The 19,642-nt window shown below is 42.2% G+C and overlaps 1 protein-coding gene across 1 annotated transcript; it reads left to right on the forward strand.

Moving 5' to 3' along the window:
• The first annotated feature begins 731 nt into the window (after window positions 1-731).
• cpsf1 (cleavage and polyadenylation specific factor 1) lies at window positions 732-19,642 on the forward strand. The gene is made up of 38 exons (XM_004563704.3): window positions 732-889; window positions 1,358-1,523; window positions 1,632-1,659; window positions 1,752-1,885; window positions 1,984-2,064; window positions 2,150-2,301; window positions 3,953-4,099; window positions 4,299-4,438; window positions 4,523-4,633; window positions 4,725-4,818; window positions 4,904-4,991; window positions 5,856-5,999; window positions 6,162-6,213; window positions 6,300-6,373; window positions 6,455-6,529; window positions 6,615-6,695; window positions 6,994-7,089; window positions 7,182-7,364; window positions 8,257-8,398; window positions 8,600-8,778; window positions 8,985-9,121; window positions 9,200-9,380; window positions 11,666-11,872; window positions 12,035-12,124; window positions 12,200-12,346; window positions 12,441-12,593; window positions 12,947-13,063; window positions 13,334-13,424; window positions 13,950-14,034; window positions 15,420-15,561; window positions 15,681-15,833; window positions 17,427-17,603; window positions 17,924-17,990; window positions 18,098-18,145; window positions 18,224-18,379; window positions 19,040-19,169; window positions 19,260-19,398; window positions 19,475-19,642. The coding sequence occupies exons 2-38, from the start codon at window positions 1,380-1,382 to the stop codon at window positions 19,520-19,522; spliced, it is 4,413 nt and encodes a 1,470-aa protein (XP_004563761.1). The 5' UTR covers window positions 732-889; window positions 1,358-1,379; the 3' UTR covers window positions 19,523-19,642.

Genomic DNA, 19,642 nt, shown 5'->3' on the forward strand with positions numbered 1-19,642 from the left:
TGAACATAGAACTGTTTGGAGATGCAGAGACTAAGATGTCAGTTTGTGTTTTCTTCCAGCATGCTACTAAGGGCTTGGTAATACTGTCCTGCATCGTTATAGAACTGTGTAGACTCAAAAATGTTTCTCTTGTTGGAGATAGTTTGCCATATTCAGGTGTAGGATTCATAGCTAGGACTGTTGATTGGTTTTGTTATTTACGTCTAAACATTGGGGCCTTATGAGTTGAAAGTTCCAAAAAAATTGCTGAGATGTTTTTCAAAGGATACAAGCAAACAAGTGTTTGTATATTTACAATAGAACACAAGGTAATTAATTTTTACAGTAAATTCACAGTATTTCATGCTAAGTGCTCAGGCGCATGTAGTCCACTGGAGTGGACAAGTTTATAACTTTATAAAAAAAACATATTTTTGAAAAAAAAAAGAGTTAAACATTTTTTTTCATGTCCTGAGAAGAATAAAAGCACTTAAGAAAAAAATCTTGACCAAGGCTTTCATAATTCATGCATCAGAGGGTTAAAGAATCCACAGAGTCAGCTAAATAAATGTAATTGTAGAGGGACACTGTTACAAAGCCTTAGCGCCACAGACTGATAAGCTCTGCCCCCTTTACTCTTCATTTGTTTAAGATCTTTACACACACAAGTAACTCTGAGACAGCAGCTGCTATCAAAATGCTAAATATAGGTGGCGCTAATGTGCATTGGAGTGGTTGGCAAAAAAAAAAAAAGAACACGAAGAAGAAGACCAACGCAGCCACAACAACGACAGCTAACCTTGCTATCGGTTAGCTAGCTTAAGTTAGTATCACACAAAATATGTCACGCTCAGTGTGAACAAGGGAGGAAACAATAAAGCTGCAAACTCAGATAACGTGACGGACATAGGTACGTCCACGCGTTACATTCACTGCTTGTGAAAACATTTGAAAAACGGTATCCTGTTACAATGCCATGCCAGCTACAAATGGGAACGTTAGCGTGCTGCTAAGGCAGCTAACATAACCGGCTTTTCCCATACATTTGCTATTCGAAGCTAGCTAAACTAAAGCTGAGCCTAACAACACGAGTGGATATCGCTGGTTAAGTTAAACCAGTTATCAGAATAAATGCTAATAACTGAAAAACAGAGAAAATGTAGCGCTGTTTTCGGGTATGTCATCAGCTAGCTAGCATTTGATCATTATGAAGCCTATTTACGCGTACACTGACGTAATCTATAAAACGGCGCTCGGACTGTCTGTGCAGTTTTTGTGGGTAATTTTGTTTAACGTAGATACACACATACCTGTGTACCGATCGTTTTAGTGGTGAAGTGATGTCAGAGGTCTTGACGTGAGTGTTTTCACCTGTTAGATGCTGAGGGCAGCCTGCCACCATGTATGCCGTGTACAGACAAGCCCACACACCGACCTCAGTGGAGTTTTCTGTCTACTGCAATTTTATATCCAGTAAGGAGAAGAACTTGGTCGTAGCTGGAACGTCTCAACTGTTTGTTTACAGGATCATTCATGATGTGGAGGTAACTTTAACTCTAAACCTTTAACTCTTAACCCTTTTTCTTTGTGCCTTTTTTTTAACACAAGCATGAAAGGGCTTTTTGACGTATGCCACATTTGTGTTATTTCAGAGTACTTCAAAGGCTGACAAGTCATCTGGTATGTCAAAGAAAGCATCTCATTCAAATACAATTTTACTGTTGGTAAAAAAATGTTTGTTGTTTTGCTGAGTCTCAGCTTTTCTTGTGCAGATTCCAAATCTCGCAAAGAGAAGCTGGAGCAGGTGGCTTCCTTTTCTCTCTTTGGGAACATCATGTCTATGGCCAGTGTACAACTTGTTGGAGCCAGCAGAGATGCACTCCTTTTGAGTTTCAAAGATGCAAAGGTATTATAGAGCAAGCAGTGTGCTGCTTAAATAAACCATGCTGTTTACCCCTAGAATTGTTTCTCAGTGACCTTTGCCTGTGCTTTGTCTCTCACCAGCTGTCTGTGGTAGAGTATGATCCTGGGACACATGATCTTAAGACACTGTCTCTTCATTACTTTGAGGAGCCAGAGCTCAGAGTATGTAGCAACAAAAATAAACCTGAGTTTATGTTCATGTGTCAAAGTGACTCAACTGTGAATATAACTGTTCTTGTATTTTCAGGATGGCTTTGTACAGAATGTACATATTCCCATTGTCCGTGTAGATCCAGAGAATCGCTGTGCTGTAATGCTCGTTTATGGCACCAAACTCGTGGTGCTGCCATTCCGAAAGGACACGCTAACGGATGAACAAGAGAGTGGCGTTGGAGAAGGGTAAGCTATACATCCAATTATTAAAGTTGATTTGTTGCGCTCAGTTCCAGCTCAGTTGTTTTGATTTTTTTTTTTACTCTACTAGAGTAGCTTTGCGTGATGCAGTTCATAGAAAAAAAGGGACACCAGTATCTGAAATCATTAGATTATTTGCTAGGATCAATCAAAAGACAGAAATGAAACTTCTGAGAACCATGTCCATTCATACACTCAGTGCATGGGCTTTATCACAAGTTACTGCATAAGTGGGGGGCAGATAGAGGTGATCAAAGCCCAGGCTGCTTTCATAGTGACCTTCAGCTTGCCTCCAATTTTAGTATTTCTCAACTGTCGCTTGATAAAATCCATAAATTCTCCATGAAATTCAGTTTGGCTGAGCTTGTCAATTAAGGGCAGTAACTTTGTCTGCAAACTACTCAGCCAAAGGTTTGGCACTGTGGGTGGGTCCTGCTGGAAAAGGATCAGCATTTCCATAAAGCTTGTCAGCAGGTCGAAAGTTGAAGTGCATTAAAATTTGCTGGTAGAAAGTTAGGTTGACATTGCACTTGATAAAACACAGCGGACCAACAGCCATGAACACTGTCAGGTCACATTGCACCCAAATTGTCACAGACTGTAGAAATGTCACACTGGGCTTGACACACCTTGGAGTCCATGCCTCTGCACTCTTCTTCATGACTCTATAAGTTTGATTTCCAAATGAAAGGGAAATTTTACTTTCACCTGAGAAGAGGACAGTTGGACCAATGAGCAACAGTGCAGTTACTTACAACGTAACATGACTACACATCAGGTGGACACAACCCACAGCCATCCCTCCTTTGCATTTTAAGCTACTTTCTCGCAACTGTTAGCAAATATTGTATCAATAATCATAAATGAGTAAGATAAAAACTGTTAAAAATAACCATAAAAATCACAACATCAATATAAGGAGTCACAATCAGCAGATTCCTGGAGAGAAATTGTACAAAGAAGTGGAAAAACTTGAAGGACAAATATTTTTGCCTCTGGAAAAAAAACTAACCACCACAAATAGTGAAGACTTTGTATTTATTTCTATCGTGACGGGCACTGTATGTAAAACACCTGGACACGACCACATGATAATTAACAGTTAATGCACCAGCACGCAACCAGAAATAAGGGCGGAGACATCAGCCTCTTATGTTACATAGTAGGCTCTTCAAACAGTGCAGAACAGTGCTTTGATCCAGCACTCTGAGAACAGCCAGCCTTTTCAGCAATGACACTCCTTCTCTGGAGGGTTTGTGGTTTTGTGTGAACTAGTTTGGGATGCACTGTATTCATAGTATTTGAATTGTAATTTAAATGAAATGGTTTGAATAATTTGAGATGATGTATTTCAGATTTTTATGAGCTACAAGTCGTGTTCTTGAAACTTATAACAGAAACACTTGACTTTACATGAGAACAGAATATATGAAACTTGTTTTTGAATTCAATTACAAAACAAAATGAACTTGTTTTACATCATGAATTTGATGAATGAGTATATAAAACAGAATAATAGAGAAAAGGATGTTAGATCCTCATAAACGTCTCTCTACTTGATGTTACCTAAACATGCTTTTTCTTTTAATGTTATTGCAGTTTTCAAACGAACGCTGTCTGTTTATCTCTTCTCCAGACCTAAATCCAGCTTCTTGCCCAGCTACATCATTGACGTCCGTGAACTAGATGAGAAGCTCCTCAACATCATTGACATGAAGTTCCTCCACGGCTACTACGAGCCCACGTTGCTCATTCTTTTTGAGCCCAACCAGACATGGCCTGGGTTAGTGCGAACAGATTCAGTTCTGTCAGGAGAAAGGAAAAAAAAATACGAAAATGAGTCGCCTAATATATGCTTGGTGTTCTGCCCAAGTCAAGTATGCATCTGGAAACACTGCATTGGCAATTTGGTATTAATTTGAGTTTCTAAGCAGCCACTTTTATCAGAATTGTCACTTCTCCTATATGCTTTTTTTCCCCAGGCGTGTGGCTGTCCGTCAGGACACTTGCAGCATTGTTGCAATCTCCCTCAACATCATGCAGAAGGTTCATCCTGTCATCTGGTCTCTCAGTAATCTGCCCTTTGATTGTACACAGGTCATGGCTGTCCCCAAACCCATCGGTGAGTTCTGAGGAAGCGTGTCAGTGCTCTGTTGGATATGAATTTGCATTAAGCGAGTGCTGATCACACTTGAAACGTTTGCAGGTGGTGTGGTGGTGTTTGCTGTGAATTCGCTGCTCTATCTGAACCAGAGCGTTCCTCCCTACGGAGTCTCGCTCAATTCTCAGACAAATGGGACCACAGCCTTTCCTCTGCGTAAGATTAATCATTTCAAACCCACGCCTGTACGTGTATCTCTGGGTATGCTGTGATGCTCACCACTCTATACCATGTCTCGGTTGTGCAGGTGTACAAGATGAAGTGAAGCTCACGCTGGACTGTTGTCAGTCTGACTTTATTGCTTACGACAAGATGGTGATCTCGCTGAAAGGAGGGGAGATGTGAGTTATTGTAACACTACCAGCAGCATGCATGCAAATGTTGATGACATTAAATTATTTCTTACTGGCTGCTGCTGTTTTGCAGTTACGTGTTGACACTGATAACTGACGGCATGAGGAGCGTGCGCGCTTTCCACTTTGACAAAGCTGCTGCCAGCGTCCTGACGACCTGCGTAAGTCCTGCCTCTGACTGTGAGCAGTGATGATCTGGTGATACAGGAGCTCTGTTTCTTAAACATACTCGTTCTGTCATGTTTCTGTGGACAGACACAGAGGACATGAGGGAGCAGGATTTGAGCAGGCAAACGTTGCTTTTTTTTATCCCTCTGCTCTAATTCAGAGGGTTATACCAACAGGAGAGAATCAAACCACTGTTAACCTTTAAACATACATCAGTGAAAAAGGTTTAGGCTATCATAATTACTGAACTTGGGTCAATGGATACCAGATGAACACTGACGTTTGCTGTCGTCCTGTTTACATTCAATGCTTTCTTTTTCCACCGACTCTTTCAGGTTGTTAACATCTTTAAAAATACAAAATGCAGGTCTTGCAATAGGGTTGGGGTTCTCCCCGGGTACTCTGGCTTCCTCCCACAGTCCAAAGACATGCAGTTAATAGGGATAGGTTAATTGGAAACACTAAATTGCCCATAGGTGTGAATGCGGGAGTCAATGTGAGTGCGAATGGTTGTCTCCTGTCTATGTGTTAGCCCCACGACAGACTGGCGACCTGAAAAGCATAAGCTGAAGTGCATGGATGGATGTCTTGCAATACAACAGTGAAAACCCACAATAATAGTTAGAAATGGTTAGGTGTCATCCTGGCCATCCTACTTGTTAGCTTATGGAAATGGAAATATGATCATTTCTTGACCAAAGGCTTAGGAGTAATTACTTGTTTTTCCATCCATGTCAGCTCTTAAATTTGCTTTAATATGACACTTAAATTGATCTTAAAAGCTTCGCTTGTAACTGTGGACCCCCTGAATGATGCAGCCAGTTATACTGTCGCCTTACATTACTCTTCTTCCTTAGATGGTGACCATGGAGCCCGGATACCTTTTCCTGGGTTCCCGCCTCGGAAACTCGCTGCTCCTGAAGTACACAGAGAAACTGCAGGAGACGCCAGCGGAGGAAGGCAAAGAAAGGCAGGACAAAGAAAAAGACAAAGACAAACAAGTGAGCTGGTGCAAACTTAAATACAGCAATTCTTAGATTTGGTGCTAGTTTGAGCGTTGAATTTAGATATAGTATTTTCTAGTTTTTCTCACTGCGCTTGAAAGGTGATGTGTTTTATTTGACGTGTTGTCTCTTTTTTCTTTCTTTCTTTCTTTCTTTTAGGAGGAACCACCAAGCAAAAAGAAGCGAGTTGAATCCTCCACCAATTGGACCGGTACATTTCCTGTTTGACATGTGCACAATAGCAGCGTGTGTGAGAACTGCCAGTCTGTGTTATACTCGACTTCTTTGTTTTGTCAGATGAGGTGGATGAGATAGAAGTGTATGGAAGTGAGGCCCAGTCAGGCACTCAGCTGGCCACCTACTCCTTTGAGGTAAAAAGCTTAACTGCTAAGCTTAACTGTGGTGTAGATGTGCATAGAAGATGAGGAAGAGTCTTTTTCTGTCTTTCACAGGTGTGTGATAGCATACTGAACATTGGGCCTTGTGCAAATGCCTCCATGGGTGAACCTGCTTTCCTGTCCGAGGAGGTACAGACAGTTGAAACAGTCTTATATTAATGCTACAGTTAGCTGTTATGAATTGTCAGCTCAATTTTTTTTATTCCACTCACAGTTTCAGAGCAACCCTGAGCCTGACCTGGAAGTTGTAGTTTGCTCTGGCTTCGGCAAGAATGGTGCCCTGTCTGTGCTTCAGGTAAAACCTCGTTACTAGATCAGTCTCTCATTCATGATTTCTGGTACCGCACCGTCCTAAAACCTGTGGTCGCGAGGCCCGTCTGCCACAGGTCCAGTCACGGTGCTAAAGTCAAGTCTGGGTCTACCAGGGCTGCCTCAGAGATCGACGGAGTAGCCTGTAAACACCCCAGAAACAACAATCCTCAGCGCATAATTAAAACGCACACAGGGAAGCGTGTGTGAGTCACAACAGTAGAATCGTGTGTCTGTTTTTTCCCCCTTCTTTCATTTGTTAATTTGTTAAATTCTGTTCTCAGAGAAGCATCCGACCCCAAGTAGTCACTACGTTTGAGTTGCCAGGTTGTCACGACATGTGGACTGTGATCTCAAGTGACGTCAAAGAAGACAAAACAGTAAAGTGTTATTTTGTTATTTCTCTAATAAACATTGGAAATAAGTGCTGGCGACACCTTTTAAACTCACATGCTTGTTACGCCTCTCACAGGCTGCAAAAAGCGACGAGTCAGAGGATGGGGCTGAGGCTGAGACGGGTGATGATGGTGAAGAGGGAGAAAAGGACAAAGAGGAGGTGGAAAAGGAGGAAGAGGAGAAGAAGACGGAACCTTCCATGGAGGATGATGCGAAGAAGCATGGCTTCCTCATTCTGAGCAGAGAAGATTCAACAATGGTAAAAACATGTTAATCGATTTTGTTGTGATTGAAGTCGTGGTAAAAGACTGTAACCGATACTCTGCTGCTTTTCTTTGACAAGAAAGATTATTTAAAACATGGAACACAGACTGTATATAAAAGGTGGAAGTAGCTACAGTGATGCCACTCGTTAGTTTTGAACTCCTTTTGAAGCCTCAATGTTAGCGTTAGAAGCGGAAATCAAGCGCTTCAAATGAAATGATCATTTAACTTGTATGGGTGAATCACACAGATACCTGGTAACTTTTTATTAGTAACAAACTAATAAAAAACGAGAGCTTCACTCACTAAAACTGGAGCACAAACTTATTGGACAGATCGTTCCGGACAACAAGGCAAATTACATGTTAGACGAATCTGTTCAAATGCTCCAGAAGGCACCACAAGTGGTAAATGGCCTGCATTTGTATGTCCCTAAGGACCCCAAAGTGCTTTACACTACATTCAGTCATTCACCCATTCACACACACAAGCACACACATAGCGAAGGTCCAGTTCACTGACTCCAATGAAAGGATCTTAGCATTAAGTAGACATGTATATCTGTGTGTCATGCACAGTTCATGGATGCAGCTTGCTAACCAAGCTTGATAGTGTTAGTTGATAGCTTAGCACTTACCCCTCTAAGCCAAGTAAACTGGCTTTTGGCTTTAAAATAAGAACAGCAGTAAACCAGAGCTTTCCAAAATATGGAAATCAAAACCGACGTGTTTATCCTCATATACAGTCTGTGGTAGTGACTATTAGAGGGAATTCAAAGTTTGGCTTTATTTTTCAGCTCCTGAAGGTGCTGCTTGATCTTGTAGACTGTTTATTATTTCATCTCTGCTTTTGAAGTTGGATGTAAGCATCTTTGCGTTTTCCTGAAGATCCTTCAAACAGGTCAGGAGATCATGGAGCTGGATACCAGTGGTTTTGCGACTCAGGGACCCACTGTGTATGCTGGGAACATTGGGGACAACAAGTACATCATTCAGGTCTCTCCCATGGGCCTTCGTCTGCTGGAAGGAGGTACAATTAGTTGGTTTATTTATTTTGTAACTTTTGTCCTTAGCTTTGAATAATTGCAGCTGGAAGCTGTTAAACAAAAACCTCATTAAATAAAGTAAAACAAGTTGTTGTGTTTTAAAAGCGTTACTTTAGTGTGTGTGTTTGTTTTGGTTCATCATTTGAGTGATACCTTTAACAATTTTTTTTTTCTTTTTCTGTCAGTGAGACAGCTCCACTTCATCCCCGTGGACCTGGGTTCTCCCATAGTGCATTGCTCTGTGGCTGACCCATATGTGGTTATCATGACTGCTGAGGGAGTGGTCACCATGTTTGTGCTGAAGTCTGACTCGTACATGGGGAAGATGCACCGACTGGCACTGCAGAAACCACAGATTCCCAGCGTGAGTGACCGGTGTTCACAAAAACAAACACCCCCCCTGCTGGCCACAGTGAGGCTCACCCAGCAGAGTTGGCCGACTCAGTTTCACTTCTTTAATATTGGCAGCGTTCATGACGGTCTTTCTCTTATGGAAACTGGATTTGCAAAACGCTCTTATGTGGTTCTCAGCAGTATTAACCTTGGTTAAACTGGTTTCTGATTTAACAGCAATCTCGTGTCATCACACTGTGCGCCTACCGAGACGTGAGCGGAATGTTTACAACAGAAAACAAAGTGAGCTGCTCCATCAAAGAGGACACCATCAGGAGTCAGTCTGAAGCAGAAACCATCATCCATGACATGAGGTAAGAGTTCAGTTCGCCTCCTCACTGACGCCTTCAGCCAGTCTTCACACTGCTGACTGTTATTAAATGCGTGTGCAGCAACACAGTGGATGACGAGGAGGAAATGCTGTACGGAGACTCGAATGCGAGTGCAACGCCTGCCAAGGAAGATATGAACCGCAGCTTTGTGGCACCGGCAACGTCTGGGAGCGAGGCGACCTCGAGCAAAGCAGAGCCAACCCATTGGTGCATGATCATCAGGGAGAATGGAGTGATGGAGGTATGGTGATAGTTGTTTACTGGAATCTACTGAATGCTGATTCACCATTTATTCTATTTACAATGGAAAACAAACACGTAAGATGCTTTTAGAACTTTCACAAGAGAGATGTAATTTAAAGTCACATTTAAAAGCGTGTATTTCTTTTTGATGTTTTTTTTTTTTTAAGTAATGATCAATGCACTGGGTAAAACGTCTGCACTCAGCTGGGGAGGGTTCATTTTCTCTGAAGTGGGATTGTATCAGGTCCTTGTGGACAGTCCGTGCGTTCCCTACAGTACCGACCTGCACACAAACTAAAGCCATTTTCTGCTGTGGACACAATCAGCAGCACACTGATTGTAAACACCTAAAAGAATCAATAAGGTTTCAAGTGTTTGCTATCTTAGAACATTTTCACCACTTCTGCTGGCATCAGAAAGCTCCTTCAGACAATGAAGTGAAGCCGTCACACTCCACTAGAAACTTCATTTACTGCGCCCTCGGTCAGTTTGTGTTATTTTGTGACTGCAGTTGTTTAGTGTACATTCAAACTAATAAAACTGCACAGTCACACAGACTAGACTGAATATTTTTCACTTTTTTTTCCTCAAAGACGTCTGGATGCTTTGAAGAAGATAAGTTTTTATTTACAGTGTTTCCTCATGTTACAAACAGAGGGAGAGTGGGAGAGCTTCAAACACTGGCAAGACTTTTCTGAGGGAACTCTTAACAGTATGAACACTTTGGAAAAAGGTAGAAAACTCCATGTCACTAAGCCCTAATTGGCGCTAAAGGAGAATATCAAACCACCTCAGGTTTTAGCTATTTATTTTAGCTCATTAGTTTAACCACAATCTCATCACACTCTGTCACATGGATCAAGAAATGTTTGATTGAGAAATCTGAGTTCAGTCTTCATCTAAACCAGTGAATAATCAGCTTCGGGGCAGCCTTTTAAAGCCCCCCTCCACAGTTGGTTCTGATTGTTTACATAACTTGCTCTTTCTGTTGGTTTTCTTGAGGTGAGAGGTAATTGGACTAATGGCTGCATCTTCCTTTGTCAGTGATTTTTATGCAGTTAAAAGACTCTTGGCCTCAGCTAAGCTGTTATTGGTAATATGAGTGTTTGATCTTTCAGTATGTTGAAACTGTGTACTGCACACTGTTAAATCAGACATAATTAGCAATTTCCAAATTAGTTTGGTTAAAGTGATCTGTGTTATTCTACTCCCAAGCAAACATTGTTTTCCTGGGGAAAAGGATTTATCAGGTGCTGTTGGAGGGGAAGAAATAAGCTAGCAAGCTGCTTAAAAAATCAAAAGCTAAAAAGCAGGGAGGTTTTAGAGGGTTTGAAGTTGACATGATGCTCTGCAGCTTCTAGGTATTGCTGGCTACTTTAGAAACTAGAGGAACAGTAATGTATTTCATACGTTTTATGCAGCGAAGCACGAAGGTATATTGTTTTCAGTGAAAGTACATTTCACTTTAGTTTAGTAGTTGTGACACTTGATGGACAAAAAGCAGCCAGCACTGTGTCTGAGATGCTACTTTCACAACAAAGTAAACAATGTTTTTGGAAAGTTTCAGTTGTTTCCAAAGAGCTGTGACTCTGAGCTGATGGAGACTCATTTCCGATGCATGATATAATTCTGAGGTGTTGTAGTGCACAGCTTGATTTTATTTTAAATTAGCTTAAAGGTGTGCTACACTTTGTAATCTTAACACAGTTGTACAACTCTAGCATGACTTTGAAGAAACACACAAGAGACTTATTATTTAATCACTTAACACAGCGGTCCCCGACCTTTTTGCGCCACGGACCGGTTTATGCCCGACAATATTTTCACGGACCGGCCTTTAAGGTGTCGCGAATAAATACAACAAAATAAAACTAGTACCGGCACAGAAAAAAAGAAGATTTATTCATAACACACGTGAAAAGACCCAGGAAAACCGAGTTAACGATAAAAACAATAACAAAATAACGCTGAAAACCGATAAAAACCCTGAAAACCATACATTTCAGACCTGAGCCTCAACTCTTGTGGCCTGGTACCAAACGACTCATGGACCGGTACCGGTCCGAGGCCCGGGGCTTGGGGACCGCTGACTTAACAGATTGATCTGTGGTTCACAGCCAGTTTTTTCCTGGATGTTGACTTGCAGTTTGTTACAGTTTGTGTGAACATACAATAAAACTGAACTTGAAAATAACACATGATCAGTATATACAGTAAAGAATCAGAAGAACATTAGGGCTTATTTCTGCATTCACTCATTTTGACTGCTGGTTATTTGAACAGATTTATCAGCTGCCAGACTGGCGCTTGGTGTTCCTGGTGAAGAACTTCCCAGTGGGCCAAAGGGTGCTGGTGGACAGTTCCTCTGGCCAATCGGCAACACAGGGGGAGGGTAAAAAAGAAGAAGTCACCCGTCAAGGAGAGATTCCATTAGTCAAAGAAGTGGCTTTGGTTTCACTTGGCAACAATCACAGTAAACCATATTTGCTGGTGAGTTTTTACAGTTTTCAGTGCTAAGGTCAGATGTTGTGTTGGAAAACTCTTCTCCACCTCCCAACACTCTACAGTCACTTCTGCTGTGTCATATTAATCATTCACCAGATGTAACAAACCATAGTAAAAAACAACAACTACATTTTCATTGTTTTCTAGGTCCACGTTGAACAAGAGCTTCTGATCTATGAAGCGTTCCAGTATGATCAACAACAGCCACAAAACAACCTGAAAGTCCGCTTCAAAAAAGTGTGTGCACTGATAAAATTAAATCAAGTCAGCTTAGGTGACGCCTCATTAACCGTGTCACCGGACTCTCCACAGGTACCCCACAACATTAACTTCAGGGAAAAGAAATCCAAGCTCAAGAAAGATAAGAAAGCAGAGAGCAGTGCCACCGAGGAAAATTCTGGCGTGAAAGGTCGGATTGCCAGGTTCAGATACTTTGAGGACATCTCTGGATACTCAGGAGTAAGAATGCCTTTGTTAAGAACTAATTATAGACCTTTGTTATTCAAGAAACAGCCCTGCAACCAGGAGTCTTTTTGTGTCTTTGCTATCCCAGGTATTTATCTGCGGCCCGTCTCCTCACTGGATGTTGGTCACGTCTCGTGGAGCGTTGAGGCTTCACCCAATGACCATTGATGGCTCCATTGAGTCTTTCTCCCCCTTCCATAATATCAACTGCCCCAAAGGTTTTCTGTACTTTAACAAACAGGTACAAGAACTGTTTGTTTTATTTTATTGTTATACTTTACTAGACTGCACTGAGCTGGTTTTTATTATGAAATCGGTAGACAAATTATGACGTGCAGACATTTTTGTCCTCAGAGCTTTATGAATATAAACGTGGAGGTCCTGAAGAGTTTAGAAATTCAGTGTTTTTTTGCACACGTTAAGAAAAGAGACCACAGAGGAAGGAGCGTAATTATTCTGGAACAGCACCAGGTTTAATTGTGTCAGCTGAGAAAGTGTTTGAAGATCACTAAAGCAAGCCAGAAGTGACATTACAGGAAGTAAACAAACCAAATCAGATCCTTGAGGCTTTTCTGTGTGTGTGCTCTCTCACAGGGCGAGCTAAGGATCAGCGTTTTGCCCACGTATCTGTCCTACGACGCCCCGTGGCCAGTCAGAAAAATCCCTCTGAGGTGCACCGTCCACTATGTCTCCTACCACGTGGAATCCAAGGCAAGGCTCTTCTCGCTAAGCCCTCACAGCACCAAAGGCGCTGAAGCCTCGACACACATTTGAGGCGAAACACATTCCCCGGACTCAAACACATCCACTCGGATAACACGATGCAAAATAAAAGCATATTGATCGAGGAGATGAAAGGCTTCTGGCCTTGAAGTTTTTCTTACTGGAAAAGAAAAAAAATCAATGCAGGGTGACTTTGAAGGGATTAAGTCTTTGATGTGAACCTTTTTTTTAGTGGGATTTTGTATTTTTTCCTTTCAGGTGTATGCTGTGTGCACCAGTGTGAAAGAACCATGCACACGCATTCCGAGGATGACAGGAGAGGAGAAGGAATACGAAGTCATAGAACGAGGTCAGTGTTTCGGAGACCGTCTCTAAAGCACCTTCTGTTGTTTAAATGTGCTGTAGAAATAAAACAGACTTGACAGTCAACACAAAAAGATTATTATATAGAGATTTAATAAATAATATTAATAATTGTTTATTTAGCACAGTTCAACTCAGAGGATAGAAACAAAGTATCGATGCTATTGGACTGGTAGCTATCCAGTCCCAGCACCTGCGTTGGTATTGATATTATCAATGTATGAAAGTAGTGATCAGCCTTTCCAGCAAAAATGTTATTCACTGATCACTTGACAGCCTTTATTCAAAGAATATAGATTCAGTACATACAGAATATTTGACCTTAGATTAGATTAATTGCTGTTTAAATACAGGGAGGTTCTATTTATCGGTTACTTCAGGGGATCATTTAGAAGTATTTGACAAACTACTTTTAGTTGGCTATTTGAGCTTTTTAAATCTGATCTGTCTTTGGCTGATTTGTTTCCATGTGAATAGAGAGCATTGATGTTTCTCCTCTTGCCCCCTGCAGATGAACGCTACATTCATCCGCAGCAGGAGAAGTTCTCAATCCAGCTCATCTCTCCAGTGAGCTGGGAGGCCATTCCCAACACACGGTAAAAGCTTTTTATTGCACTGCTTTAAAGAGCCATAGTGCAGTTTGTGAAATCAATAGAAATGCTTCGTTTTAATAGATACTGGGCAGCCATGGAGAAAGTGGTCCAGCCCAGATTGTGCCAGTTTTATTTTCTCATTTTCCCTGCCCTGAGCTGTTCCACTGGAGACTGTGGGAGAAGTGTGGGCTTTAATTGAAAGTCTTGGGCCATTTATCCAAGTTGTTGTAGACTATAAATTTAGTCTCACGTGGCTGCTTACCTTCATCAGTTGAAAATATTGAGTGGTTTATCCAAGTCCCTGTTCATTAACTACTCTGCATTATTATTAGCGCTCCTCTGAGTGCTTCTCTGTCAGCAGCTGAACGATGCATTATGTAAGCCGGGCCCAGTCTTCTTAAGCAGCATATTTTGGGGCACTGAGCTTTTGTATTCCTGTGTTTGATGTTGAAGTGCATTTCCATTCAGGATCATTTGATCTGTTATTGTGAAGCAGGGACAGCTGAGGCTTTCTGCCAGTTTAAAGTCTTCAGATTAGGAAACATTTTTAGTTGAACGAACTGTTTTAGCTGCACTCAGAAAGTATCTTCAAATGCTGTGTCTAAAGAGCAGCTGCTTTACTGCAAGTTACTGTAATGTAACTTTTTTGAGCGCTTTGATCACACTTCACTTGCATAAGAGCGTGACCTCTTCAAAGGACGATGGAGAACTTAGTTACAGGCAGATAACTCAGACTAGTGAGCTAGTGTTTCCCTGGTTTAAGCCCGGGAGAACAGTTTTAGTATTTTAGTTTCATGCTGCTGCTTTAGGTCTGCTTTCTTTCGCTTTGCTCAAATCGCCCACTTTAAAAAGTTCACCTTCCTTTTCCCCAAGTCATTATCAAAAAAAAAGTTCAGGTTTGACTTTTAGTGAACTAAAGGTCTGCTTGATGGTGCAATATAGTATGTTTATTTTCTCTTCAGAATTTATATTGATTCAACTTTCCGCTCATGCTTTTCCCCTGGGCCTCCATGCCCCACCAATGTGACCCACCTCACAGTTTGAGATCCCCTGTTCTTTGTATCCCTCTCTGTATATGATTTATACAATAAAAATCAATCACCCGTAGTGCACACTTGGGTGTTTTTCCCCACTCAAAGCCCCCCCAGCGTTGCTTCGATCGTCACAAAATCACCCAGAGAAAAAAATCGTCTCACACTGGCTGCTCGACCATATGTACCTGATTGATGATTTCCTGCTGAGCTGGCAGTCTTTCTAGCACCTTCTCCATATTGACATATAATCTATACAGCCATATAAATCCCAATAATCTATGACCGGACGATGCTGTATCATAGATAGATGGTTGCTAACAGGAGTGAATGATTGTGATGTCTGTCTCCATAAAGGATTGACCTGGAGGAGTGGGAACACGTCACGTGCATGAAGACGGTGGCACTGAGGAGTCAGGAGACTGTGTCTGGACTGAAGGGTTACATCGCAGCAGGAACGTGTCTGATGCAGGGGGAGGAGGTCACCTGCAGGGGCCGGGTGAGCTGGAAATGAAACATTATTTAGTCTCTTCCTCCCACATGTCACCTCGTAACAAAACTGCTTTGTTAACTTCCATTAAATTCGTTTTTTGTTTTTCAATTTTGTCTCACCTTCAGATTCTGATCCTGGATGTGATTGAAGTGGTGCCGGAGCCCGGCCAGCCCCTCACCAAGAACAAGTTTAAAGTGCTCTATGAGAAGGAGCAGAAGGGACCGGTGACTGCTCTGTGTCACTGTAACGGATACCTGGTGTCAGCCATCGGCCAGAAGGTCTGAAAAACACTCATGACATGGCTGCATATAGCGACACCAGTGCTCCGTCACACTGGGTCTGGTTATTGAACAGTACTCAAACATTTACCTGGTCAGAGGAGTCCTAGCCTGCTTTCTAATCCAGCCTCTACACACCATCCCACTCAGTGAAAAGGGTCACACTGTAGGGTCTTTAATGGATCAGTTGTCCACCATTAAAATTTAGTACTTTTAAAAGTTTGTTATTGCTGTATATTAGGGATGCACCGATACCACTTTTTTGGAAACGAGTACGAGTACTTGCATTTCAGTACTCGCCAATACCGATACCGAGTACTTAATAAAAACATGATTTAAATTTACAGGTAACAGCTTTAGTCCTATAATTTAACAAAAAAAAAACAAGGGACTGGTTTGGAATTAAGAACATTTATTTAAAATGAAAAGCATGTTGCATGCAACATATTACAGAATAAATAATTATGAAAAATAAATTTAAACAGTGACAGTGCAACTCAAGTATTTTTTTCAGTTTGTTGTAAACTCTGCCGCTTTGGACAACACAAGGGGCATTAATAAACATCTTTGCTATTTAGTGCACAATATTTGAATAAACTAACAACATCCACCAAAATAGAACTGTGGCAGTCAGTGCAACTGAGGTAGGTATTAACATCAAGTCTAAGATGACTCACTTAAAGGAGAGAAAAAGTGAGTGGCAGGGTTTTTTTTTTTTTTTAAGAAAAGTAGCTTTTCTGCATTATCAGCAGTCAGACTGTTTCTGTTTTCATCTATAATGTGTGACACTGAGCTAAAAAGCCTTTCACTTTCCACACTGCTACATGGGGCTGAGAGGTATTTACTCGTCTGTTTCTCTGTTTAGAAGTCTCACAAGCACAGTCACAGCTGGGATGACATCAGAGGCTAGTGCGTCGTAGCTGCTCACTTTTTTAGTTAGTTCCTCAAAGGGGGCGAGGATGGCAACAGTCGTCTCCATAAGAGCCCATTGGTGAGCGGTGAGATAGTCAGGGAGTTCATGCTCGGACACCCCCAGCACTCGCTTTTGCTCAATGAGGGACTGGAGCATGTAATACGTGCTGTTTCTTTTCGCGTCTTCGTTCACTTTGAAATAGTTCCACATGGCTGACTTGTCTCGCCTGCCCTTCTCTCAGCTCTGAGCTGCAGCCAGGGCCTGGGGGCGGGCACTCGGGGCCTGGGGGCGGGCACTCGGCGCCTGTGATTAACCCCTTACCTGCCGCTCAAACATAGACAAGTCTCAGACCGTGGTATCGGTCCCCGGTATCGGGGGACTTTTAACGAGTACGAGTACTTTAGAAAATGTGGTATCGAGGCCGATACCCGATACCGGTATCGGTGCATCCCTACTGTATATTTTAGAAAATGTTGCACAATCAGTCAGATAGTGAAATCTGACTGATTGTGCCCGGTTGCCTCTCATCTGAACTCACTTATTATTAAGCCACTGAATTTTTTGTCAGGATGCTCGCTGGAGTTTAAATGACCTTTAATGTTTCATTTTTGAAATTCTGCGATAATCACCCGAAGAGGTGAGTCGCCCGCAAAAACAAATGGTATAACTTCCTCTTTCAGATCTTCCTGTGGGTCCTGAAGGACAATGATCTGACGGGTATGGCCTTCATCGACACGCAGCTCTACATCCACCAGATGTTCAGCATCAAGAATTTCATCCTGGCTGCTGACTTGATGAAGAGCATCTCGTTACTGCGCTACCAGGAGGAGAGCAAGACGCTGTCTCTTGTCAGCAGGGTGAGGAGGAAACGCCACGACACGACTCAATGGGTGGAGCCTGTCCCAGACTCAAACATCTGTCATTTCAAGTATTCCCAAATGAAGTCAGGGTCGTAAACAGTCAGGAAAGATGTGCTGTATGAGAGTGTAAATCAGGATTAAGTAACCGTGGCTACAGCACACAGTGGAGGGTGTACTGATGAAGATCTGTGAGTGATTACTGATGTCTTTCAGCCAGGTTCATCTTGACGAGAGCAGCTCTGGCAGCAGGGGATGATTCAGGGCCCTGTAGCCTTCTCTGTTGGGTTTTAACTCTTTTCTTATTGTTTTGGCAACAGGATGCAAAGCCTTTAGAAGTCTACAGCATCGAATTCATGGTGGATAACAACCAGCTTGGATTCTTGGGTAACGTCTGGAATAATCTTTATTTTACAAAAACAATCAACAACAACAAAGAAACTTTAATGATCAAATCGTTTTCTCACAAAGCTTTTCTGTTCTCTTGCTTCCAGTGTCGGATCGAGACAAGAACCTCTATGTTTACATGTATTTGCCTGAAGGTACGTGCTGTAGATGTTTTGTAACTTAATTTAAAATTACACAGTCCTTGTTAAGTGCTCCGTGTGTGTGTGTTGCAGCTAAAGAGAGCTTTGGAGGAATGCGCCTGCTGAGGCGAGCGGACTTCAACGCCGGAGCTAACATCAACACTTTTTGGCGGATGCCGTGCAGAGGGGCGCTGGACGCTAGCAGCAAAAAGGCTCTAACCTGGGACAACAAGCACATCACGTGGTTCGGTGGGTAGCACAAGGCTTTACCGGGAGAATCAAAACTCATACCAACAAATATTCCTTTTACTAACTGAACTAAGCTGATGTTACCGAATCACATTCAGTCACAACATTGCAAATGTGCTGTGAGCCAAAGATATTCAATTTAATTCATATCAGTTTTATTTATGTAGCGCCAAATCACAACAACAGTCGCCTCAAGGCGCTTTACATTGTACAGTAGATCGTACAATAATAGATAGAGGAAAACCCAACATTCATATGACCCCCTATGAGCAAGCACTTTGGCAACACTGGGAAGGAAAAACTCCCCTCCAGCAGAACCAGGCTCAGGGAGGGGCGGGGCCATCTGCTACGACCGGTTGGGGTGAGAGGATATGAAAGTAAATTAAAACACGAAATTTGATGTAACTGAAAATAAACTGTAAACGATGTGTTTTAAAACTAAACTAAAAGTTCTTGTTAAAAATGAGTTTTTCCCTCCCACTGTCACCAAAGCACTTGCTCAGAGTCTTTACGTTACAATATAAAGTGAGGCGATTGTCGTTACTGATTTATGCTGATTTTATTTTGTCAACTTATCACAATCGCCAAATCACAACCAGTATGAATCACATGGTAATGAGAAGCTTCAGTTCCCTATATGAACTAATCATGTTCCCACAGCAACCCTGGATGGAGGCATCGGCCTGCTCCTCCCCATGCAGGAGAAGACTTACCGCCGTCTGCTGATGTTGCAAAATGCGCTCACCACCATGCTGCCTCATCACGCGGGTCTGAACCCAAAAGCCTTCAGGTTAGCAGCACTGCAGCTTTCTGACATGAATTATGAAACGTTACAGTTCAGGATGCTGATGTGAGTGACGTGTTTGTCTATGGTATCCAGAATGCTGCACAGCGACAGGCGGAGCCTTCAGAATCCTGTGAAGAACATCCTGGATGGAGAGCTCCTCAACAAGTACCTGTACCTCAGCACGATGGAGCGCAGCGAGCTGGCCAAGAAGATCGGGACGACTCAGGACATCGTGAGTGCACAGAACAGCAGACCGGAGCTTCCCGTTAGCTCAGCTCTTCGCTCATTTAATTTCCTTCTCCCTGCAGATCCTGGATGACCTTCTGGAGATCGACAGAGTAACGGCTCATTTCTGAACGCCACATTCCTGCTTCTTCTTCACTGAGTTGTTTTATAGTGAACAGAAGACTTTTTGTTATGGAAACTTTGATTTGTTTTCTTAGAATATTTTGTATAAAAGAGGGAAAAAAAACAAA

The sequence above is a fragment of the Maylandia zebra genome, linkage group LG22 (genome assembly GCF_041146795.1).
Source record: "Maylandia zebra isolate NMK-2024a linkage group LG22, Mzebra_GT3a, whole genome shotgun sequence".
Lineage (NCBI taxonomy): Eukaryota > Metazoa > Chordata > Actinopteri > Cichliformes > Cichlidae > Maylandia > Maylandia zebra.